This window comes from Helobdella robusta, assembly GCF_000326865.2.
Source record: "Helobdella robusta unplaced genomic scaffold HELROscaffold_97, whole genome shotgun sequence".
In the NCBI taxonomy this organism is placed as follows: Eukaryota; Metazoa; Annelida; class Clitellata; order Rhynchobdellida; family Glossiphoniidae; genus Helobdella; species Helobdella robusta.
The window spans coordinates 115,212-140,872 of NW_008705551.1; the positions used below are offsets into that span (position 1 = coordinate 115,212).

Genomic DNA, 25,661 nt, shown 5'->3' on the forward strand with positions numbered 1-25,661 from the left:
AAACAACATACAATAATAACATTTACAAATGATTAAAAGAGAATTATTTAAAAAGCTTCTTCGTATGAAATTTTACGAATAAAAGTGCGCGAAAACAAGAAGAGGTTGTGGTACCTGAAATGTGGACACATACGACGCACTTGTAAAAATATTCTGAACACCAAGACAACAAAAATACCAGCAACTGTCGGGCATATCTTAAACGCCTGGGGTTGGGTATGGTAACTGTGTATTTTGAGCATGTGGGTGCGATTGTTGACCGACGGAAAATTGTGGGGGTACTTGAGGGGGGTAAGGATACCCCTGACTTGGTTGTAAAGGATAGGGAGGGCCCTGGTTGAATTGAGGGGGGTATGGAGCAGCTTGGTTAAGTTGAGGAGGATAGGATGAATATGGAGGCGGGGGATATGATGGTGGCTGCTGCGTTGAAGGGTACGTAGGACAAGGACCACCCTGTGATGAGAGGGAATGTGGGGGAGGGAGTTGCGATGATGATGATGAAGATGGGACCGCTGGTTGCTGAGGTTGATGACCGGCTGAAGATGAGGCTGTGCTCTGCAGATAGGCCAACTGCATTTTTATAAATTTTTATATTTTAATGATTATTATTATTTAAATTACCTAATTATTATTATATAATTAATATTATTATTATCTAAATTATTTGATAATTTATACGATAGTAGTTTATAGAAGAACCTTCTGCTCGTCAACATCGGACCTAGGCTTGCCCGGTTCGATTTTGTTGGCCTGGTAATAAGAGACAACCTGGTCAGGCAGTTCTGCCAATACCTGCTTGGCCAGAGCTTCTTGTGAGGCCTGGTGGTCATGATGATGATGATGAGATGATGGTGGTCATGATGATGATGATGAGATGCTGGTGGTCGTGATGATGACGACGACGAATGTAGTTAGTCTATGGCAAGTGCAATTGATGACGAAATTGATGATTTTAATGATGACAGTGACAAAAAACAAAAAAAAAATTGAAAAACTTTCAAACAAACACGCTCAAAATTCCGGAATGGGACAAACTGAACAATATCCCTTTGAGCCACGCCACCCCACTGATCCCTGAGCAGTCCATCATCACTATCCAGCCTATCCATGGCGTCGAACTCTGCCTGCCCGACTCCCACGATGATGATTGACAGGGGTAGGGTGGAGTTTTTAACTATGGCTCTGACGGTGTTGCTCATGTCCGATATAACGCCATCCGTGATAATTAGTAAGACGTAGTACAACTGCTTGTGGACGTATGTGTGTGTTTGTTTAGGTTTGTGTGTGTATGTCTAGGTATGGGTGTGTGTGTATGTGCGTGTATATGTATGTGTATATATCTGTGTGTCAAAAACTTGCAAATATAACCGCAAAACATACATTCAAATTAAAGGCAAACAATAAAATCCATACAAAGCTCACACGAACGTACAGACGCACACACACACACACACACACAAAAACACACATACATATGATTGTCTTATGTTGTGAGCAATGGCCGCCAGACTTCCAATGTGCTCGATGATTGGGGTAAAATTTGTCGGGCCGTACAACTGCAGACGTGGCAAACTGGAATAATACGCCTCTAGGACCCCTTGAATGCCTAAATTAATTAAAAATTACGGATTAGGAATTAGATATATTATTATATTTAATTATGAATTATGTTACACCTATAATTAATAATAAGTCATCACTTAAATACAAAAAAAATCATTTCGTTAAAACATTATCACGCGACATAATCATCATTATTACTTCATGACCACATGATCAAGTGACGTCACTATCAAATCACATCGTCATCACTGACAACAAATCAATCAACTAGTCAACCAACCAATCAGCAAACCAACCAACCAAACAACCACCCAACCCACCAATCAACCAACCAGCCAATCAATCAATCCACCAACCAACCAACCATAACAATGTTCATGGGCCTCGTTAAATGTCAGTGGAAAACAATGTGAGACCTCCATGTGTGGTGGAATTCTCGCGCCGAATCCAAAACATGGAAACAGCTGATCACTGACGTATCATCATTAAATCAACATCATCATCGTTATTGACACCATCAACAACATCACTATCTGTACAACCATTGATATAATATCATTGAAATAGATATCATGCTAAACTGATATCTATTTTTTTAGATACTTAGGGTATGGATGTATAACATTTTGGAGAGGGGACACCAATTGTCATCAATTATTTGTCATTTTTAAAAACTACCAACTTATATATTTAGAATTTAACGGTGGATAAAATTCCACTGTTAAACTCATTATCTCAGCTAACATCATCATCACTATCACCATCATCATCATCACCATTACCAGCAATAGCGTAACTGACCTATCGTAATCTTTGATGACCTCACCAACCGACCTAATTGCCCTGACGTAATGATTAGGATACTGGGGGTGGAGGTAGTGGAGGGATTGGGGGCTCTGGGGATTTCCATTTGAGGCAGTAAAATCAATGGCTACCTGGTGAATAAAATAGCATGACTGAAAAAAAATTAATTTTGACCACCAAGTGAATAAAAAACGACAAGATTTTGGAGAGAGAGAGAGAGAGAGAGAGAGAGAGAGAGAAAATACGAAAAGTTTAAATTGTAATAAATAATAATAATGCCTAACACAGAATTTAAGATGCAGTCCTCCGAATACAAAGTCCAAAAACGAAAACTGCTTTGAAATCTTGAATTGCACGAATAAATTAATGAATTAAAGAATGAATGAATGAAAGATTGATTGAATGAATTAATAAATAAACAAATAAATAAATGAATGGACGGATGAATAAATGAATGAGAGAAAGAAAGAAACAAAAACAAGCAAATTATAACTTGGCATGAAAGTAAATGGATGGTGCCAGAATCTTTGTAGGATGATTTTTTTGCCTTCTTCTTTGGATTTACACAAGGCCACTGAATCTAAATAGCAATAATAATAATAATAATAATAATAATAATAATAAATAATAATAATAATAATAAATAAAAATTACGGGTTTAGTGGCGGCCGACATCAGTTCTTCCACCGATGTTTCAAAACTTCCAATGAAATCAGGGGATGAGTTAGAGTTGTAATCATAACAATCAACCTTTATTATTATTGTTATTATTGTTGTTGTTGTTTTTTTTTCAAATTTTTATCAAAAAGGTAAACATTAAGAGAATGAATGAATGGATGAATGAGTGAATGAATAAACGAATGAACGAATGAATGAATGAATGAATGAACGAACAAATGAATGAAATAATGAAATAATGAAATAATGAATGATTGAATGAATGAATGAATGAATGAATGAATGAATGAATGAATGAATGAATGAATGAATGAATGAATGAATGAATGGAGAAAAGGATGAGTAAGGTGAACAAACAAATCCAATGAAATATAAATGGATAGACAGATAGATGGATGATTAATTGGAGAAGTAGAGAGAGAGAGGTTCAATAGATTGAAAGATGGGTAAAAGAATGAAAGATAGACAAGTGAAAAAATAAACGAAAACCTTGACAGACTCTCTGTAATTTCCATTGCACAATCTCGACGTTGAAATCTGGAAAGGTTTCCAAACGGGGTCCAAGGTATTTTTTATGTACTGGGGTAGGTGAATGAATGAATGAATGAATGAATGAATGAATGAATGAATGAAAGAACGACTGAAAAATAAATGAATAAATAAACGAGAGAAAGAGCAAACCTCAGTTCTATGCACAACTTGGTAGCCTCCATCAAGCATTTTCTTATTAAACTCGAGAAATGGATCTGATAAGCCAAAAAAATCCTTTAAAGAGAAAAAATTAAATAACTAATGACATAAATAAAGGTATTCAATCTAGTCATCCAGGCAGTTATTCATTCATTCATTCATTCATTCTTTCCTTCTACCTTTTTATCAAGTGATGAGCCTGAAAATTTCATCAATAACAGATCTTTCTGTTTGCCTTGCTCTACTGCTCTCAACTGGAAAAAAATAAAAGATTATATAAAAATATAAAGAGAGAGAGAGAGAGAGAGAGAGAGAGAGAGAGAGAGAGAGAGAGCGAGAGCGAGGAGAGAGAAAACATACAATTATGGTTCCATTGCCTGCTCTCATTCCATTTTTCATCAGAGGATATACTAGAGGACTGTTTGATACCAGCTGATTGAATATAAAATAATTAATTAATAATTAATCAATTAATAATAATTAATTAATAAATAATTAATCAATATAGTCTATAAATATGTATTATAAATAGCATTATAAACATGTTTACATGTATGTAAGTTATTTTAGTTTTTAGTAAAAACTCTAGTTTTATCATTTTTAAATATTTTGTGAATAAATCTAAAAATAACTTACCTCCCCAAGTGTGCATTCAGTCTGCCCCAAGAAATCGTCATCATCGAGTTGGGGTGTTGTGTTGTCGATGTCGTAGACAGCAAATTTGATTTTCTGGACCTCTTCAAAGAAATAATCTACTGTGAAATTTTTTGAGAACTGTGGATTCAAATCATTTTTTATCTGTTCTGTTCTTCCGTGCTATTTAATTTAATGAGAGTGAGGAAAGTCAGTAATAAATTTTGAATTTGATTGTTAGTAAATTACTTTTATGTTAGGTTAGATTTATAATTAGTTTTGAATAGAAGTTATCTATTAAAATTAAAATTCTATTTGTATATCTATATATTTTTTAAGTTTTCCTTTCATATTGAAAGAGATCAGATTAATTAGAGCAACCAATATTTATAACTATACTCTAATTTATTCTGAAAAAACCTGGACTAACTTCGATCCAGCGGCCAGCGATGAAAATGTACAGAACGCAACAAGGGTCCGATTTGGAAAAAGTGTCCATGTTTAATAAATTGTGACACGATACAAAAATGTCGACTTTTGTGACAGGTTCTGCCGTTAATTTGTTTGCTAATCTGCTCGACATGGTTTCGCTTCTGATTGAGATAAATTATAAATATAATAAAAACGTGATTTAGTGTAATCAGGAAATTTTTTCTATTAGCCAACTAATTGTTTACATTTGAAATTAAATTGATGTTTTGCATTCAGTTCGGTGATCCTTCAACGATGATTTTGAAAAATGTATGAATAATTGAAATATAAATTTAAATACTTATATAAAAGTTAAATGTGCTAAATGAAAATACTGTAAAACAGAAAATTTTCATGATTTTTTGGAAGTTTTGTGTGAATAATGTTTTGTGACAAACTTATTTCTGTGACCCCTGTGACCGTAGTGAGCCAATGAAATCAAAGAATTGATACAGGGTAAAATAAGTTATAAGTTAATTTTCAATAAAATTATAAATTTTTTTTATCATTACATTTATAAATATACATTTATTATTAATAAATAAAAAAATAATTGTTATAAAATTTATAAACTTAAAAAAATTACACTTTAAAAAAGATTTCATTCTCGTACAACTCAACATATCATTGTAACGCTACGATGCTTCAGCAGCTTAACCAGCCAATCAGTGAGAAAATCTCGTTGTATTAATGCGCCGTTTTAATGGTTGCTCGTGTTTTTGTGATAGTAAGAGTGGGCTCCGACATTACGTGCTCGCTCAGTCAGGGTTAGGGTAAAAATATTTTTTTATTTCCCCACTTATTTATAATCTTTTGTTCATCCCAGACCCGCACAACACTGAAATTTGGATTTACAATTCACTGATTTATTGATCAAAAGTTAAATTTTTTAAATTTTATGATACTCGATCGTCTTTGTGGTGAAATTTAATTAATTATCGCGTATTTTGGATTTCTCGTCTGTTGATGGACTGATTTTGCGACAAAAAGGTAACTTTGGTTCATTTTTTCAATTGATGAATTTAGTTTAGTTAGTGATTTATTTATTTACCTTAGGAGTTGATATTCTGTTTTACTTTTATTGTCGCCTACCTGTGTTCTGGTCTCAATTTTTTTTCTTTAATTAAATGATATAAAAACCGGTTTGAGTTGTGTTTCGGGGTTTTTTTTTAAACTTAAAAGTTAGTACTTTTAATTTTTTCTTTGTTTGGTGCTTTGTGGTGATTTTGTATAATTTTAGTGTGTTGTACTTGTGCTGTTTATTTATTATTTACTGTTAAATTTTTACTACTAACCAATCTTTAATAATGTCTAACAATGCTAATGGTTGACTGAGACTGAGTTTGCTAGTACTAACAGGAATAGTTGGATGATGTTTTGAAAAAATCATTTATTAAATATTTTAAAAATAAAATTCTACAGCATACCATGAACAACAGTGAAAATAACCAAACAACATCTTCAAGTCAACAAACTGTGATAGGAGCTAATGTGAATAGTTCTATGCAAAATAACAATCAACCAGTGCAGCAGGGAGTTCGTTTTCAAGCGGGAGGCCAGGTTCGATACGTGTCAGTGAGTGATCTCAATGCCTTAAAAGGTATAATAGCTCCAGGATCAGCTGTTCAGCTTTCCACAAATCGATTAGTTACACCTGCTAATGTGAACAACAATGCAAACGTAGTGACTCGGCTTGTGGGTGCACCCAATCAACAATTTCAACTTCAAAATTCCAATTCAAGCCAAATGATTCAAATCGTCGGACCAGGTTCAAGCTCATTACAAAGATTACCTCAGGCACATCAAGTGCAAGTAGCTCAGTTGCAGCAGCAACAGCAAGTTTCTGGCAACACATTCCAGTTTGTAAACAACAACGTTGCTCAGGTCTTGAGACCAAATTCATCAACTATACAAATTGTGCAAGGTCAGATTCCGCAGCAGCCACAGCAGCAACAACAGTTGATACAGTTGAATTCAGGTCAAACGATTCAACTAGTCAACACATCCATGAGTGGGAAGCAGCAAGATGGCGGGCAAATGTTACAAATCATAAATCCTGGAAATGTTGTTCAACAACTTCAACAGCAGCAGCAACTACAACAACAACCTCAACAACAACTGGCTCAAATGTTAAGCGTATCTGGAACGAATCAAGTTCTTAGGCTTCCCCTTATTAGGCCTGGTGGTTCGGGGCAGCAAATTGTATTGAATAACAACGCCATCCAAACGTTATTGGCCAACAGCAATAGCAACATTGCGGCAAATGTTCAGCAGATTGTTGCAGCAAACAATGCTCAACAAGTGGCTAGGAATTCAGGTGGCATAACACTAAACGTTCCTCGACAGCAACTCGTTCAACTTGCAGCCAACAACAACAACATCATTAGGCTGAGTAATGGAAGTAGTATAGACATGAATACCCAACAACAACAACAACAACTGATAGCTTTGCAGCAAGTAGGACAACAAAAAAAACTAATACTTTCCAACAATGGAACAGCTTCAGTTGTAGGTGGCACTGCTGCCAATACGGCTACAACAATTAGGATGCCACAGCAGTTACTAGCTGCCCAGCCACAGCCACAAGTACAGCAACAAATGTTAGCCGGCAATCAGATTAGATGTGTAACAGTTAAAGGAATCCCAGCAAATACACTACCTCAGCCAAAACCAATTTTAGGTTCTCAGACTGGTGTGCAACAGCCACAGCAGCAGCAGCAGCAGTTGACATTTTCAATCTTAGCCACACAATCTCAAGATCAACCTGCCCAGCCTAAAGTCATAACAACTACTCAGAAAGATTTGCAGAGTTTTCTGCACAGGTACAAAGAACAGCAGATGAAAGCGATAATAGTGAACAACAACAACAACGTCAACCTCGATGCAACATCAAATGCAACATCCACGAATGTCCAACAACAACAACAAACCCACAAGTTCATACTGCAGTCTGGTTCCAATCCCAATGTCAAACAGACTGCCATACAACTGGTGGGCGATAAACATTCAATCAATTTATTTGTTGGTCATCCATTCAAGCATTCATTCTTCCAATCAATTGATCCATCAACATAAATAAGATTTTTCAATCAAACGATTTAATTTAGTTTTGTTCACTTTGAATTTAAATCAATTAAACCGAACGACGACAGGTGGACAACAGAGCAGGAGTAGGAGTGGGAGCAAGTTCCCAGCAAAACTCGACGATATTCATCCTTACAAACACGTCATCTGGTCCAACCTTCACACCAATCAACAACAACAACAACAGCATTCTCAACAACAACAACAACCCCGCAAATGCTACCACAGCTCTTCTAAATCGACAGAAAGTGCTGGCAGCCAGACCGGGAGGTGGTTTGACGATACAGAAAGCCCCTGGAACAGTCACAAATTCTCTGGTCATAACTCCAAACAGGGCTGCTCTGAAATCTAATAAGATAATGGAACAGGCTGTAGCAAAGGCACAGGTTTGTCTGCCTGATGGGATTGTTTTGTTGTGTGTTTGTACGTGCGTTTGTGTGAGTGAGTGATTGTTTTGTGGTGTGTGTGATTAATTATTTTGTTATGTGCGTGCGCGTGCGTGTATGAGTGAGTGATTGTTTTGTTGTGTGTGCGCGCGCGCGTGTGTGTAATTGCTTTGTTGTGTGTGTGTGCGTGTGCGGGTGTGAATGATTATTTTGTTGTGCATGTGATTGTGTGTGTGCGTGCGCGTACCTGAATGATTATTTTGTTGTGCATGTGATTGTGTGTGTGTGTGTGCGTGCGTGTGTGTGAATAATTATTTTGTATTTTGTTGTGCATGTGATTGTGTGTGAGTTTGTGTGTGTGTGTGTGTGTGCGCGCGCGTGTGTGAGTGTGTGTGATAATCTTTGGGAGGCCCATAATTTTTCATTTCATTGATGTTTGCATGTACTACACTCTCTACAGGCTGGTGGCATTGAGATAGAGATAACAGAATCCGATGGAAAGAAGAAGTGGAAGAGAAAAGTTGACAATGGTGAGAATGTTTTTTTGGAGATCACATTAAAGAAATTAATAATGTGGATGGTTAAATATTTTATAAATGAAAGAATGTCCATGAGAGAATAATTTAAAATGTGTTAAATACTAAGAGAGTGTGGTATTTTAGATGAGTATTGTTATAGCAATTTCATTTCAAATTCGTTTCAATTTAATTTCATTTTTCAGAAACTGGATCAGACTCAACAGCTGCAACAGTGGGATCGTCAAAACGACGAAAACAAGATCCCAAATCAAAACTCCTGGCTGGATCGGCCGAGGACACAATGGATGGCGAGGTAGATGAATCCCTATTGGGCACACCGGGAGATAGTGAAGGTCGGGCCAAGGATCCTGAAAGAATCAACAATATGAAGGCGTTTTCTAGGTCGCTTAAGAAGAAAAAGAGGTTGGCATTATTATTTTCAGTTGCTTTTATTTATAATTATTTGCTTTCTTGTTGTTTGACTGTAAAAAAAATGTCAAATTTCAATATAAAAATTCAACTCTTTCAGAAAAAGAGTAAATTTTAATAATGTTTAGTATTTACATTAGATGTTTCATACATTTACTAGGCCACCAGCATCTTTCATGAGAAGGAAGAAGAAGAAGAAAGATGAAAACGAATCCGATATTTCTGATTCTGGAGTCATTGCAACTCCCAATCCCAGCTCTCCATTCCTTGACAACAATGAGGATAGCATCACTAATGTAACTTTTTTGTCCCTGTCGTTTTTGTTTTGTTTTGTACGGTTTTTTTGTCTTTGTTTAGTGATGTGCTGTTTTTTTTACTGATATATTTGATTTAGATTCTTCTGATAACTACTTCTTACAATAAATAATTTTACAAATTTTATAACATTCTAAAAATTTTCATGTTTTCTTTTTTGTTGTTGTTGAAGACAAGAAGATCAGGGAGAGTAGCACAAAGGAAGAAGTATGTTGACGAGGTTGACCTGGACTTTTCAGATGCCGACAGTAACGATGATTATGTCTCTAAAAAACCACGCCAACGTAATGCGGCGAGGCCGGCGACCGCTAATACGACGACTGTAGCTGCTTCTAATACTATTCCACTTAGTGTCGAGAAGAGTCAGGATTCTCAGGACAATTTATCCGTAGTTCCTGAGTTTGTGGAGGTATGTTAGTTTATGTATGTTCTCTTATGGGATTGTTTGTTTGTTTTGTTTGCTTGCTTGTGTATGTATGTTTGTTTGTTTGTATATGCTTGGTTTTATAGTGTATTTATTTGGGATTCATAATCATGAAATATTTCTCATCAATTCCAAACAGGAGGTTCAAACTGAGGATGACACGTCAACGCTGATCGTCGATAAAGTTCTCGGTGTGAGAGTAACGAAGAAAACGCAGGTGAATTTGTTTTTATTTCACCTTCCTGCTATCACTCTAGTACATGAAATTATACTGAGGTGTCATATTTTTTTCTAACAATTATCATAATTATGATATTTTATTTATAAATTATGATCATAATATCTGTATAATTATTTATAGGGGTCATTGGATGCTGACCATGTCGTTAATGGTAGTGGTGGTGGTGGCAATGATAGTAATGATTCTAAGAAGTTGATTGAGGTGGAGGAGTTCTTTGTTAAATATAAGAACTAGTTAGTCTTGTTTTTTTCAATTCTCGCCATTGTTGTTGTTGTCGTTGTTGTTGTTGAATATTTTCTGTGGGGAATTAAGGGTTAGATTGGTGAATAAATGAATGAATGAATCAATAGGCAGATGTATAATTGGGTAGCTAGCTTGATTGATTGATTGATTGATCGATTGATTGATTGATGACTCAATGATTTTTAAGCATTACCCACATAACAAATAACCTGTCAAATACAGCTCCTACCTCCACTGCGAATGGAAGACCTCCGATGAATTATTCCTCGGTGACAAGAGGGTCCTCTCAAAAATAAAAAGATTCAAATTGAAAAAAGCTTACCAGCCACTCAATCAAGAAATGGTCCGTTTCGTTACCCGTTATAATTATAATTTATATTATGGTTTATATTATTAATATAATTATTTATTAATAATTATGATAGGATGAAGAAGACCTCTTCAACCCAGATTACGTTGAAGTGGATAGGGTGCTTGACATGGCCACCACCATTGAACCATCCAGTGAAAGTGACACTGAACAGGTCTGTCTGGTCCTTTCTTTGTTTCTATGTATCTCGTTCATTCTCTTTCCGTCTGTTTCTTTGTCTGTCTGCTTGTACGGTTTTGTTTCTGATGGGTCTGTCCGTCTTTTGCTTTCTTTTGCTGTCTAATGTTTATATTTTGAATGCAGCAAGTGACACATTACCTCGTGACCTGGAGGTCATTGCCCTATGAGGATGCTACCTGGGAACTGGAAGCGGATGTCGACCCGAGCAAGATTGAGGCCTACTTGAAGCGGAAGGATAGGCCCAGCGATGAGTTATGCAAGGTTGCTGACTTGTAGAGTGTTTGATAATGCAGATTTGGCGTGATGATCTTGTGGAGAGAGTGATGCTAATGTGATTGGATTCGTATCATATTTGTTGTTGTTTTTCTTCAATATCATATTTGTCATCATTATCTTGTAATGAATACACTCACTATCTTCAACATCACACATTCGTAATCATTGTGATTGAGTGATTGGTATAATTTTCTTGCAGTACAAGCCAAGGCCAAGTTCAAAGGAGTGGAGTTCTATTGAGGAGAGTAAGTCGTACAAGAATGGAAACACGCTGAGAGAGTATCAACTGGAGGGACTCAACTGGCTGACGTTCAGTTATTACAATAAGTAAGTGGCCGTTTTGGTTGTTTCATTGGTTGGTTAGTTGATGGATTGGTTGGTTGGTTGATTGATTGATTGATTGATTGATTGATTGATTGATTGGTTTGGTTGATTGATCAATTGATTGATTGGTTTTGTTGTTCTATTTGTTGTTTTTTTTTGTTGCATGTGCACATGCTTGTTGTTAGTACTTAACATTTTCATAACTTGAAAGATAGGTAGCATTACTAAACTGATTAATATTTCTGTCGATGAATAATTTAAATTGCTAAAACTAATAGGCAAAATTGCATACTGGCTGATGAGATGGGTCTAGGCAAGACAATACAAAGCATCTCATTTCTACAGGAAGTTTTTGATTATGGAATCAGGTTGGTCATCTTTTGTAAATGTGTCTGTTTGTTTTTTTTTCCGAGTTTATTAGTTCATTGTTTTGCATACTGGTATTAAATACTATTTTCGTTACAGCAGTTATTTAGCTTAATTTCACTTTTCACTAATCACTAATTAGGGGTCCATTTTTGGTCGTGGTACCACTCTCGACGATTGGAAATTGGCAGAGAGAGTTCGAGGGCTGGACGAATCTCAATGTCATCGTCTACCACGGCTCACAAGCTAGTAGAAACATGCTGCAACAGTATGAGATGTACTACTTTAACGATAAGGTTGGTTGTGATTTGCGGGAGTTTGTGATCGGTTGGTTGATCGATTTGCTGATTGATTGGCTGGCTGGTTGGTTAGTTGGTTGGTTGATTGATTGGTTTATATTTGTTATTATATCAGGGCAGCAGGTTAACGAGCATCTGCAAGTTCCACGCCCTGGTCACTACGTTTGAGTGCGTCATATCCGACTTTGATGAATTGAGTCAGATTGATTGGAGGGTGGCCATCATTGACGAGGCGCACAGGCTCAAGAATAGAAATTGTAAACTTCTGCAGGGGTTGTCCTGCTTTGATCTGGTTAGTGTTCTATGGCTCTATTTTTTAAATTGATAATTGAGATGATGATAGATGGATGGATGGATGGATGGATGGATGGATGGATAGATAGATAGATAGATAGATAGATAGATAGATAGATTCTGTATCTAAACAATTAAAAAATACTTGTTGGTTACAAATTTATCTCAAAAACAGGAACATAGGGTGCTGCTGACAGGCACACCACTGCAGAACAATGTGGATGAGTTGTTTAGTTTGCTCAGCTTCCTTGAGCCCAAACAGTTCAGCTCTGCTGATGCTTTCATGGCTGAATTTGGAAGGCTAGAGACTGAATCGCAAGTTGATAAGTTGAAAGCTGTAAGTTATTTTTTTTTACTTGTTGTGGTTTAGATATTTTTTTCGAGAACATTTTGTAATCATTCACCTATTAAGTTATTTCATTTGAAAATTAGTAGTTTAGTTGAAATGATTTTAAGAATCATGCTGATTCAATGAAACAATTTTTTTGCACAGCTCTTAAAACCTATGATGTTGAGGAGGTTGAAGGAAGATGTCGAGAAGAATCTGGCGCCAAAAGAAGAAACAATAGTGGAAGTGGAGCTGACAAACATTCAGAAAAAGTACTACAGAGCCATCCTTGAAAGGAACTTTTTCTTTCTAGCCAAGGGTTCCAATTCAGCAAACGTCCCAAATCTGATGAACACAATGATGGAGCTGAGAAAGTGCTGCAACCATCCCTATCTCGTCAATGGTTACTTGACTTGTTTCTTTTTCACTTATTTCTTATTCGCTTACAACTTGAGAAATTATTTTAGCATGATGTTAAAAAGTTATTATATGATTCAATGAAATGTTTGTGGAAGTAAAATTCCGACAATCCCTCATTGCGACGTGAAAATAATGCCACAAAAGGTGCTGAAGAGCAAATATTGAGCGAGTTGAATGTGCAAAGAGGTGATCTCGAGCGACACTACCAGGCTTTAATAACATCTTCGGGCAAGCTCGTCCTAGTTGACAAATTGCTACCAAAACTGAAGGCAAACGGACACAAGGTGTTAATCTTCTCCCAGATGATTCGAGTTCTTGACATTCTAGAGGATTATCTCATACACAGGAAGTATGTTACTACGTTCATGTTCTGTTCGTTATTGCTGCCTGGCTTTTTGGTTCATGGATGGCCGGGTTTGTGTGCTTGTCAAAATTTCAATTTTCCCCCACTTTCAATCAAACAGGTACCCGTATGAGAGGATTGATGGACGAATTAGAGGCAACCTCAGACAAGAGGCCATAGATAGATTCAGCAAGCCAGAGTCAGATAGATTTGTGTTCTTATTGTGCACCAGAGCTGGTGGCCTGGGCATCAACCTCACGGCTGCAGACACCGTTATCATATTTGATTCTGATTGGAATCCGCAGAATGATTTGCAGGTATTTTATGAAAAGTTTTTCAATTTCTTTGTTACCTTTTAAAAAATGTCATCATTTTCTTTGTCATTATCTTATTCGTCATCTTTCTCCGCTTTTTTTATCATCATCTTCATCGTCATCATTCTCATCACTACTACAGGCTCAAGCTCGTTGCCACAGGATTGGCCAGATGAAGTCAGTGAAAGTGTACAGGCTGATAACGCGCAACACGTACGAGAGAGAGATGTTTGATAAGGCCTCACTCAAACTCGGTCTCGATAAGGCAGTCCTTCAGTCTATTGGTAGCAAGGAAATGAATGTTGTAAGTTTGTTTGTTTGTTTGTTTGGTTGCTTGTTCGTTTGTTTGGTAGGTTGATTTAGTTGGCAGATTGTCTCTTCGTTTGTCGATCTTTGTTCGTTTGTTTCGCTTTGTATATCTATCCGTTTGTTTGATAAGATATCAATTTATTTGTATCATCGCAGCAAAACCAGCTATCGAAGAAGGAGATAGAGGATTTGTTGAAGAGAGGTGCCTACGGTGCCCTCATGGAAGAGGATAATGCCGGTGAAAAGTTCTGTGAAGAGGACATTGAACAGATACTACAGAGGCGAACTCAAGTTTGTTGCTATGGTGATGATGATATAGATGTTATATAGATGATGGCGGTGGGTGATAATTATGCAAATGATGATATAGATGATACGTAGATATAGATGATGAAGTCTAAAGAATGGAGCTGATACGTAGATGATGATGTCTAGAGGATGAGGGTGATATGTAGGTAGATATAAAGGACAATGTTTGGATTTAGGATCGTGTTTGTGAGAAATCTGGCAATCATTAACGTGATTGTTGATTCAAATTTTTAACGATGGATGACTGCAATCATGCTGAACTAATGATAGCTACTGAATAAATAACATTTACATCTGATGAGCTCACTTTGTTTTTTAAAAAAAAAGTAAAAAAAAACAAACGAATAATCTTTCTTTACCTAATTAGGTAATTCAGATAGAATCGGGCGCGAAGGGATCCACCTTCGCCAAGGCCAGCTTCAACATGTCTTCCAACAGGACAGATATCGACATTGATGATCCAAATTTCTGGCAAAAGTGGGCCAAGAAAGCAGAGGTGGATGTGGAAAATAACAAAGGAAAGGTTATAAGGGATTACTAGAAAAATTAATTTCAGAAGTTTTTGCCAAACTATTTTAACTATACAAACTATTTCTATTGATAGGAAGCAAGTTGTAGTAAGTACTCAACTTATTTAACTCCCATATTTCCAAACTAACCTCGCCAACCTACCAACGTCTCTCACAGACAAATCTTATAATGGACGTGCCGAGGCAGCGTAAGACGACGAGTCGCTACGGTCGGCAAGACAACATCGTCAACATGTCTGATCTGGATTCGAGTAACTCGGACACCGACAACAACAATAACGACGATGAGGAGATGTTTCAGGACGACTCGGATGGTGGTGGGGCCGGAGGAGGTCGAAGGTCAGGGAGGAAGAAGAAGAAGGGTGGAAAATGGAGTCGGGACGATGGGAAAGGTGCCAGGTCATATACTAGGTCCGATTGCTTCAAAGTTGAGAAGACCCTTCTCATATTTGGGTCAGTTTTTTTATAGTTTTTTTTTTAATTTTATATTTGTACATACACACACACACACATACATACATACATATTGGCACATACATGCACACACACATACATACATACACATTAACACATACATGCATACGCACAAATAGATGGGGAAGATGGAAGGATATACTTAGACATGGAAGATTTAAACACAAGTTAAGCGTTGAAGATGTTATCACAATCACCAGAGCTATGGTTGGTAAAATACAATTTTTGTATAATTATTATTAGTAGTAGTAGTAATAGTTTATGCTGTTGTATAATTAGTATGTTGTTGTACAATTAGTATGTTGTTGTATGATTAGTATGTTGTTGTGTGATTAGTCCTACCTCGGGGAACCGGGTCTCTGGACGCAAAACGAAGATTGATTAATTGATTGTTGTGTGATTAGTATGTTGTCGTACAATTAGTATGTTGTTGTGCAATTAGTATGTTGTTGTACAATTAGTTTGTTGTTGTACAATTAGTATGTTGTTGCACAATTAGTATGATCATCATGGTTGCTAGATGTGGTTATAACTTATGTAGTGTAAATAAAAGTATTGTATTAAATAATTAAAGTTCTCCACATCATTTTTAGTGATTTTTATTTATTTAATGATATATTTTGGTGAGTTTATTAATTTTTTTTTTCTAAATTGTACAGCTGATGTTCAGCCTGTACCATTATGAGGGTGATGAGAAGATAAAAAAGTTCATATTCGACCTTATATCTCCGTCTGAAGATGGGCTTGAAAAGGATTATAAGAATCACTCAGGTACTTTTTTTGATGTTGTATTCTTTAGTGTGTGGTATTGTATCGTGTATTTTGTTGTATGGGTTGTGTTGTGTTGTATTGTGTTATATCGTTAGCCACTTGCAGTTATGTTCGTTGCTATTTGTTGTTGTTGTATAGAATTTTCAGCCGATCATATGCTGTTTATTATGCTCTTAGTTTTTAAATTTAGACTACTATATTTTTTATTTGGATATCAGTCAACCATCCCAAAACATCAACCAATTGATAAACAACGCCAAAAACTCAACCAATCACCGTCGTCATTCATTTCAGGGCTCTCGGCCCCAGTGCCCCGGGGTCGTAAGGGCAAGAAGTACAAGAAGGATGGCAACAAGAGGACACAGTTGGACGACGACCTGCTCAAGTTGGATATTGACGTCGATGGCATACTGGTTGATGAGAGTTATCGAAAACATCTTAAGAGGCAGTCTAACAAGTGTGTGCCTGCCTGATTGACTGATTGGTTAATTTATCGGTGATTGGTTGATGATTGATTGATTGATTGATTGATTGATGAGTGAAAAGATAGATAGATAGATAGATAGATAGATAGATAGATAGATAGATAGATAGATAGATAGACAGATAGATAGACAGATAGATAGACAGATAGATAGACAGATAGATAGACAGATAGATAGATAGATAGAATTCATGCACAGAGATTTGTTTGATTTTACTGATATAATGTAAACTTAGCGAAAATACTTTCAAGGGTCCTGTTGCGTGTAAGACTGCTGTACTACCTGAAGACTGAGATAATTGGAAGATACACTGAACAGATTTTGAGTGGTGCTCACGTCGGGTTAGACCTGTCAATCATTTTTTTATACATCCTTACAATTTTTGACCTGCTAGTTTCTGCTTTGTTTCTATATCAATTCACCTAATTCCATTTTGTGTCCCTAATTCACTAATTTTTAATAATCCAAAAAATTTCCCCACCAACCACCAGTGAGATATCAATCCCGATAATGTGTGCAGACGTAGATCAGCCTGTTTTCTGGTGGGACCGGGAGGCGGACAAGAGCCTTCTGGTCGGAGTCTACAAGCACGGCTACGAAAAGTACAATCAAATTAGGCAGGACCCCTGCCTCTGCTTCCTCAAGAGGTGTGGGCCTCCGGATGATAAGGCCCTATTGGCTGAACAGAATTCTGATGGGGAGGAGCCCAAGTGGGTTTTTGCGAGATTGCGAATTTGTGGCGTCTATGTTTGCGTTAAGGTTTTTTTGTGATTTTTAAAATTGAATTTAACATTCGCACACTTCATTCTCAGAGAGGAAGAGGACGAGGATGATATGAGGCCGAAGAAGAGAGGTAGAAGGAAGAAGAAAATGAAAAAGAAGCTGACCAATGATGACGACGACGATTACGTTTCATATGATTACAAAGGAAGTGTCAAGGCTGGTGGAGGTAGGTGGTCATGGTTACAATGATGATGGTGATGGTGATCGTGTCAATATCGATGATCGTGGTTTAACATAGTGATAACGATCGTGAGAGAGTGATATTTTAAATTTAAACTTTAAGTAAAACTTTTTTATCAAACAGCCCTTGAAAATGGTAAGCTACCTTTCCCTAGTGCTTCTGATCTGAACACTAGGTTCAGGAGAATTATTACCAGCTTCCAAAGGTGTCACAAGCAGGGCATGCTTAAATTGGAACAAGTTGCTAAGGTAACTGTGTGTGTGTGTGTGTGTGTGTGCGTGGGTTTGTTATTTATTATATGTATTGATAATATTTTAAATGATGTTTTGTCTCGCCTGTTCAGAAGCTGCACAGACGTGAGCAGCTGAAGGATCAGCGCGAAGGAGCGGACGTTCATTACGTAAGTCCCAATCATCTCAAATCTGTCAGACTGGAAAGTGTCGGGGATAACCCACTCAGGCTTGCTGAACAACTGTAAGTTTTTTGCTCATATTTTTTCTACCTTCTCCTCTATTCTGTACTTTATGCCTGGTGTATTCAACTAAAATGGTAAACTACCTTTATCTACTCATCTCTGTTACTTTCTCTCAAAATTTAGAAACTGGACGAGAAGAGAGGAGACGGAATTCTACCGGGTCGTGTCGACGTACGGGGTGGAGAGGGACGTGACAGGGACGTACATCTGGGATACATTCAGGACACTGGCGAGACTCGATCGCAAGAATGACGACACGCTGACTGAATACTTCAAGGCTTTCTACCACATGTGCATGCGTGTCTGCCATAGACTTCAATCTGAAGATGAGTGTGAGTACATATTCTTCGGCCTACTGTTACGTTGTAATTGTATTTGTGTCTAATGTAATTTTCTTTGGTTTAATTAGAATTTTCATTAGATTGAATGATGTGTCAACTTTTTCTCCAAATAATCACACTAACTTGCGACAAATTGTTCACAAATCCCTCTAGCTCGTCCGCCGAACAATATGTACGTCACCTCAATAACTGAGGAGCGTGCAAATCGAAGTCTAGCTCGGATAGATCTACTAAATAAGATTAGGGAGCAGATAATATTCCACCCCCAGCTAGATGAGAAGCTGTTGCTATGTCAGCCTAGCTCCTATCTGCCTGACTGGTGGATTTGTGGACAGCATGATAGAGATCTTCTAATTGGTGCCGCTAAGTTAGTGTTTGTGTGTGTGTGTGTGTGTGGGCTGTGTATGTGTGGGATGTGTGTGTGTTGTTTTCGGTTTTCACTTGCACTGCACTCTATAAACCTTCCTCGCCTCGCCTCACCTCACATCACAGGCATGGCGTATCAAGGACTGAAGTTAACATACAGTTCGATCCGAATCTCTCGTTCAGGAAGTACGCTGAAGCCGCTAATAATAGTAACAATAATAACAACAACAACGATGATGATAACGAAAAGGATGAGAAAAATATCAATAGAGGTATTTTGTTTATTTATTTTTATACCATTTTATACCATGTGTGTGGAAACATAATGGAGGGGTTGTTATTTGAGATTTTGTATGCAGATGATTTAGTCTTGATGGCTGATAGCATGGAAGAATTGCAGTTAAAATTTGACAGATGGAAAAGTGTTATTGAAAAGAAAGGGTTGAAAGTTAATATTGGTAAGACGAAGGTAATGGTGAGTGGGGAAGGTGGGGAGCGAGTGATAAGTAAAATAGACCCCTGTGGGGTATGTGATAGGAGAGTGAAAGCTAACTCGGTATTGTGTATAGGATGTCAGAAATGGGTGCATAAGAGATGTAGTGGTGTGAGGGGGGCGCTGAAAAAGGTGGAAGGCACGTTCAAATGTAAGAAATGTGTTCATGGTGTGATTAATAGGACGGACGCAAGGACGGGGTTGAGTGGTGGTATTGAAAGAGTGGAAAGCTTTGTTTACTTAGGGGATAAGCTGAACGCGGATGGAGGATGTTTGAGCGCAGTTACGGCTAGAGTTCGTGTAGGATGGATGAAATTTAGGGAACTGGGTGGGGTATTGTGTGGAAAAAAATGGTCAGTGAAGATGAAAGGGAGGATATATAAAGCATGAGTGAGAGCAGCGATGGTATATGGTGGTGAAACTTGGGTGTTGAGGAGAGAGGAGGAAAGTGTACTGCAGAGGGCTGAAAGAGCTATGGTGAGGATGATGTGTGGGGTTAAAGTGAAGGATAGGAGGAGTAGTACAGAGCTGATGTCAATGATGGGACTGAATGAGGACATTGTGACATTGATAAGGAGATCGAGATTGCGGTGGTATGGACATTTGTTGAGAAGGGATGAAAGGGTCGGGATTAGGCGAGCGTTGGAGTTCGAGGTTGAAGGAGTGGTAGGAAGGGGTCGTCCGCGATTGGGATGGAGAGAGCAGGTGGAGAAGGACCGGGTGAAAGCGGGGTTGCGTGATACTGAGGCGAGTGACAGATGTGGATGGCGTCGAGGGGTATTTCGGTTTCATCATAGGTAGCCAAACGGCAACCCCCGATCTCGGGGGAAAATGTCGTCTAAACGTGTGTTGTTGTTATTTTTATACTATTTGTTGTCTTTGGCTCTTTATTTTCTCTGTTTTATCATTTCTTTTGTATCCCTTGTTGTTTATAACTCTCTCTTTCTCTCTCTCTCTCTCTCTCTCTCTCTCTCTTGTCTATCTTTTTTCTATTGTTTTTGAATGATAATAATAATAACAACAGGTTCAAACCCCGGGTCGCCCACAGATTACAACGACCTCATGAAGAAAGAGGTCAAGGTCAAGGTTAAGAAGGAGGGGGAAAGAGATGATGCCGACGATGATGGGAATGATGCTGGTAACAATGACAACAACGATGGTGATGGTGGTGATGACGTTCTCACTGGAGACTGCACTGAAGTCAAGGAAGAGATAGTTGCTGGAGATGATGATGCAAAGGGAGAGGGCAATGATGATGCCAAGGATTTGACGAATGGCGTGAAGGTGTGTGTTTTTGTTGATGATAATAGTTATGAAAATTATAAATAATAATTATAAAAATTATAAATAATAATAAAAATTATAATTAATTATAAAAATTATAAGTAATAATAAAAATTAAAAATAATAATTATTAATCATTGTTTTGTATGATATTTTTGTTTTAACTAATGAAGGGAGGTGACGATGAAGTGATTGGATCTCGTCCACATAATGGCTGGCCAAAGGTGACTTATTTATTTCATTCATTCATTCATTTATCCATTCACCATTCATGTATTCGTTTATTTGTTCGTTCATTCATTCATTCATTCATCTGTCTTGTACAATTTCCCAAACCCAGGACCGCCTGATATTCCATCGCCTGGAGAACATATGCTACTGCGTCGAAGTCGGTAGATGGCGCATGAATCACCGGCACCATCATCAGCATCACTATCATCACCAGGCCCCCTATTATGGTGGGGGTGCTGATAATAGTTTTGAGCAGTCATCCATGCCGACGACACCGAGCAGAGGTGGAGGTCACGACTACACTCTAGTGCATAGCAATGCTTCAGAGCAGGTTGGCTAGTTGGTTGGTTGGTTGGTTGATTGATTGAATGATTGATTAAGTGATTGATTGATTGATTGATTGATTAGTTGATTGGCTGACTGGGTTGTTGGCTGGTTGGTTGGTTGATTGGCTCTCTGGCTAGCTGATTGGTGTAAAATTTGGATGTTGTTATTATTTAGTTATGGTTGTTATAAATTTTCATTTTCTCATCCATTCCTCACTGCAGATTGAAGGATTGAAATTAAAACTGCAGAAAAGAAGGTACAGGAGGTCAAAGCACGATAATGATCTCGAAAAAGGTTAGATTTTGATAGTGATAGCAGTACTTGTAGTAGTGGTAGTAGTAGTAGCAGCAGCAGTTATCAAACAAATGTTAGTTAAAAATTGTCCTTAGTAATTGAATTAACATTGAAAGTTTGAATGACGCATTTTTTGATTGATGTAATAGAAAAAATTGATCCAAAAAGATGAATGATTACCGAGACAAAAAATTGAATGAATTGTTGAATGAATGAATGAATGAAAGAATGAATGAATGAATGAATGAATGAATGAACAAAACGTGACTGCACCCAGCTAAGAAGATGTACCATAGTGAACATAACAGTGACAACGAGGTACTCGTGAACTCTAGCTACAGTGCTGAAAATATTGCTGATGACGACTATATGGTTGGTCAATCTATATTTTAATAAACTATATTTTAATAAATATAGTTTTTTTTTTTTATTAAATATAAATTTTAATAAACTATATTCAATAAACTATATTTCGAGTTTCGATTTCAAGTAAATTTTTTTTCTCCACTTTAACAAAAAAAAACAGAAAACGCTGAGGCACTCGAAAAACCCAGAGGCCATGTTGAATACGAGGATTCCAGTGTACAACACGCAAGATGGAAGTCGACTGTCTGGCGAGGAGGCACCGACGCTGAAAGTACTCGAAGACTGGCTCGATCTACATCCCGAATATGTCGTTGATAATGAGGTGTTGTGTGTGTGTGTCTGTCTGTCTGTCTGTCTGTCTGCGTGTGCGTGTTTGTATGAGATGATTGTGGTCAGTTAATCTATTGACGCAAATCTCAGCTACACATACGTTCCCGTACTGACACAAACACACCTATCCCACCATCACTACAGAAGTACCACCAACAGAGTCGCAAAATGCGTCTGGACCCCATGCGCCTGACACTGAACGATCTGACGGGCGAAGAGAACGTGACAGTGGTAAACAGGAACACCGGTAAAAAGATATCAGGTATGAAGGCGCCAATGTTAATGGACCTTGCAGACTGGCTGCTTAAGAACCAGGGCTTTGACGTTGATTCCAGATGGCACTCACTCATTAGACAGCTTGTAAGTGTAATCTGTGCTGTGGAAGATTTGCAAATCTGTGTGTGTCATGTGTTGGATTGTTTTCTTATATGTGTAGATGTGGTGGATTTGTAGTTGCGTTTTTTCGTAAGTCTAGGATGGTTTATGATACTGAAATGTTTGTTGTAAGTGAGAATTTGATTCAAGCGAGATGATTTGCCTCTGCAATCACAATGAGAGGCTTGATGAAATGATCAATTCAACTACTTAATTGCACAACAGCACAATTTTCCGGAAGAGTTATACGATCGACTGCTAGAGCCGTCGCCATCCTCCTCAACAACTACATCAACTGCAAACAGACCCTCGACGACGACGACAAACTACAACTCACACCACACAAGCAACAATCCGACGACGACGGCTACCTTAAAGATTAGCCAGCGTGCAGCTATGTCTCCTGCTGAAAACAGCTCAAAAACCAGCAACGACAGCCATCAGTCGAGAGAAAAGACGCCAAGACAGCAGCCACAACAGCTTCAACCGTCTTCATCATCAGCTATTCAAAACATACAAAAATTTGGCGAGCGCTACTTTGCAGGCGAGACAACTAACTCTGCTTCTACGCATCTAGGCTTGCTAAGAAATGCTGTCAAGTTGCCTAAGAACTGTGGCGCGAAGAGTAGCGACACTGGCCGCCTGAATAATGAGGAAGAGGAGGAAGATGAAGAAGAGGACGAGGAAGAATTTGATGATGACGTCAACGATGACGACGGCGTGATAGGTGAGGAGCTGATCGAGGAGGAGGTGGATTTTGATGAGGAAGATAACGAAAATGAAGAGGAAGAAGAAGAAGATGATGACGTTGATAACGACGTTGATGATGATGATGAAGATGATGAAGGATCTACTGTTAATGATGAGGATGAAGATGATGATGACTCTTAGAATAAGCTTATATATTGATTGATTAATTAATTAATTAGTTAATTAATTGATTGATTTTAATGACTGATTGATTGATTGATTGACTGATTTTTTTAATTGATTAATCACCCTGATATGTTTATGGCGTTCGATATTCATTCATGTAAATATTACAAAATAGTGTACGTTATCGTAATGAATCTACTGTTCGTAAATGATGTGCGTGGGTGTGTGTGTGTGTGTGAATGTGTGTGTGAAAGTGTGTGTGAATGTGTGTTCGTGTCCGTTTATTTAATTACGTCATCATAGATAAGTAATTTTACTTTTTATGTAATTTTTTTATATAAAAGTACTATTTCCTCCTGGCATACATACATACATATATATATCATACATATGTATGTGAATCTACTAGTATTATATACCAACATATAAATAAAATGTATATACATTAAATACAGATGTATTTTATTACTACGTATTTTTGTATTATGTTCGTATTATTATTATTATTATTATTATTATTTACTGAATTACTTATTTTAATATAAATGAAAAAATTTATACATACATCTCTCTCTCTCTCTCTCTCTCTCTCTCTCTATATATATATATATATATATATATATATATATATATATATATATGCTAGGTCCAAGCTCTTGTAGAACTGTGTAATCTAATATTAATGTAGTAATTATGACTGCACTTTGTAGGAATTATTTGTTATTATTATTTGTTATTATTATTATTACTATTATTATTGTTTTTCATTATATAAGGACTGAGCTGTACATGTATATGTGCATTTCAAGAAATAAATTTACAAACTGTGGCTTTTGTTTCACTTGACTCTGATGGTTCTAACCTATTTTTGGCTTTTATCAATTAAAAAAAGACTAATGCTGATAGAGATATTTATGACATTTCTGAAATCTGTATAAATAAATAATAATGAATAATAATGAATCTAAATAATAATAATGAATAATAATGATTCTGTATAAATAATAATGAGATTAATGACTGACTAGGTATGGTAAACTGTTAAAGTGATGTCGGTGTGACTTGGTACGAATGCCAAGAGGGGCCCGTCTTTCGTATTTGATGTATCTGATATGTTGATTTGGGCGTAAACACGTTCTATGTATCTATAGTATATGATATCTCTGAGTTTTTGGCCGATTCAGAAAGACTAACATCTATTATAATTATTGTATATTATTATTAATAGTGACACTATCAAAGTGAGATATATAAAGAGAGTTAGTTACTGGCAGAAAGTTTAAAAAATTGATCTAACAAATTTTATTTTTTACGTCATTTTTGCAGTCGTCACGTGTGTGTGTGTATGTATGTGTGTGTGTATGTATGTGTGTGTGTATGTATGTGTGTGTGTATGTATGTGTGTGTGTATGTATGTATGTGTGTGTGTGTATGTGTGTTGGGCGTGTTTTAGCACGTTTCATTCAAGCGGCCTTCTATTACATAATCGTCGTGGAAACTTACAAGATATCGTTTGTATTGCTGGCTCTCTGCCAAACATTCCAAGTTTGTATGTGTGCGTGCGTGCGTCCGTGTGTGAGCATGCGTTCTGTTAGGCATTCATTCATATTTTTTCAATGCTACTACTTTTTTCTCACATAATGATGTCATTGTTGTCGCTTCTAATGCTTCTTGTTGTCATGATGTTGTTTATCTCAGATTGCTTTGTTGTTGAGTGCGCTTAAGTTTGTGTGTGTGGGATGGTTGACATGTGGCTGCTACTACGTGCAATTTTTAAGAGTGAGTTTGTCGTCTGTGCTACTGCTAATTAACGTTGATTGATTCAAACACACACACACACACACACACACACACACACACACACACACAGAGAAAGACAGATACACACGTAGAGATACACACATACTTTAGAAACTCGTCCACCTTATCTAATTTGTTAATAAATAGATATTTATTAATAAAATAGAAGTTAGATTAAAATTTTGAAATGAAATTTTATGTAGTGATAGTAACAGTAAGACATATTGAGAAAATACTTACAAAACAGGACGAAATGCCAGGCTCAGTG

The 25,661-nt window shown here is 37.1% G+C and overlaps 2 protein-coding genes across 2 annotated transcripts; one reads left to right on the forward strand and one right to left on the reverse strand.

Moving 5' to 3' along the window:
• Window positions 1-687: 687 nt before the first annotated feature.
• On the reverse strand, window positions 688-4,951 carry HELRODRAFT_91226 (hypothetical protein; the record flags this gene model as incomplete). Its single annotated transcript, XM_009033733.1, has 14 exons — window positions 688-819; window positions 1,008-1,244; window positions 1,473-1,606; window positions 1,928-2,034; window positions 2,365-2,498; window positions 2,652-2,711; window positions 2,861-2,947; window positions 3,022-3,117; window positions 3,535-3,624; window positions 3,727-3,810; window positions 3,915-3,982; window positions 4,092-4,167; window positions 4,372-4,551; window positions 4,799-4,951. The coding sequence occupies 14 exons, from the start codon at window positions 4,949-4,951 to the stop codon at window positions 688-690; spliced, it is 1,638 nt and encodes a 545-aa protein (XP_009031981.1).
• A 5,480-nt stretch (window positions 4,952-10,431) lies between these two features.
• HELRODRAFT_116695 (hypothetical protein) lies at window positions 10,432-24,422 on the forward strand. The gene is made up of 36 exons (XM_009033734.1): window positions 10,432-10,469; window positions 10,702-10,822; window positions 10,905-11,003; window positions 11,153-11,290; window positions 11,511-11,632; window positions 11,908-11,997; window positions 12,138-12,291; window positions 12,410-12,586; window positions 12,764-12,925; window positions 13,082-13,319; window positions 13,481-13,685; window positions 13,801-13,996; window positions 14,136-14,297; window positions 14,459-14,593; window positions 14,979-15,134; window positions 15,299-15,455; window positions 15,534-15,594; window positions 15,735-15,822; window positions 16,275-16,386; window positions 16,681-16,843; window positions 17,123-17,212; window positions 17,363-17,581; window positions 17,684-17,820; window positions 17,959-18,083; window positions 18,179-18,309; window positions 18,434-18,642; window positions 18,805-19,018; window positions 19,144-19,289; window positions 20,535-20,794; window positions 20,968-21,018; window positions 21,135-21,356; window positions 21,574-21,646; window positions 21,924-22,018; window positions 22,173-22,334; window positions 22,487-22,702; window positions 22,943-24,422. Exons 2-36 carry the CDS (start codon window positions 10,820-10,822, stop codon window positions 23,606-23,608), a joined length of 5,634 nt encoding a protein of 1,877 aa, XP_009031982.1. The 5' UTR covers window positions 10,432-10,469; window positions 10,702-10,819; the 3' UTR covers window positions 23,609-24,422.
• Window positions 24,423-25,661: the final 1,239 nt, after the last annotated feature.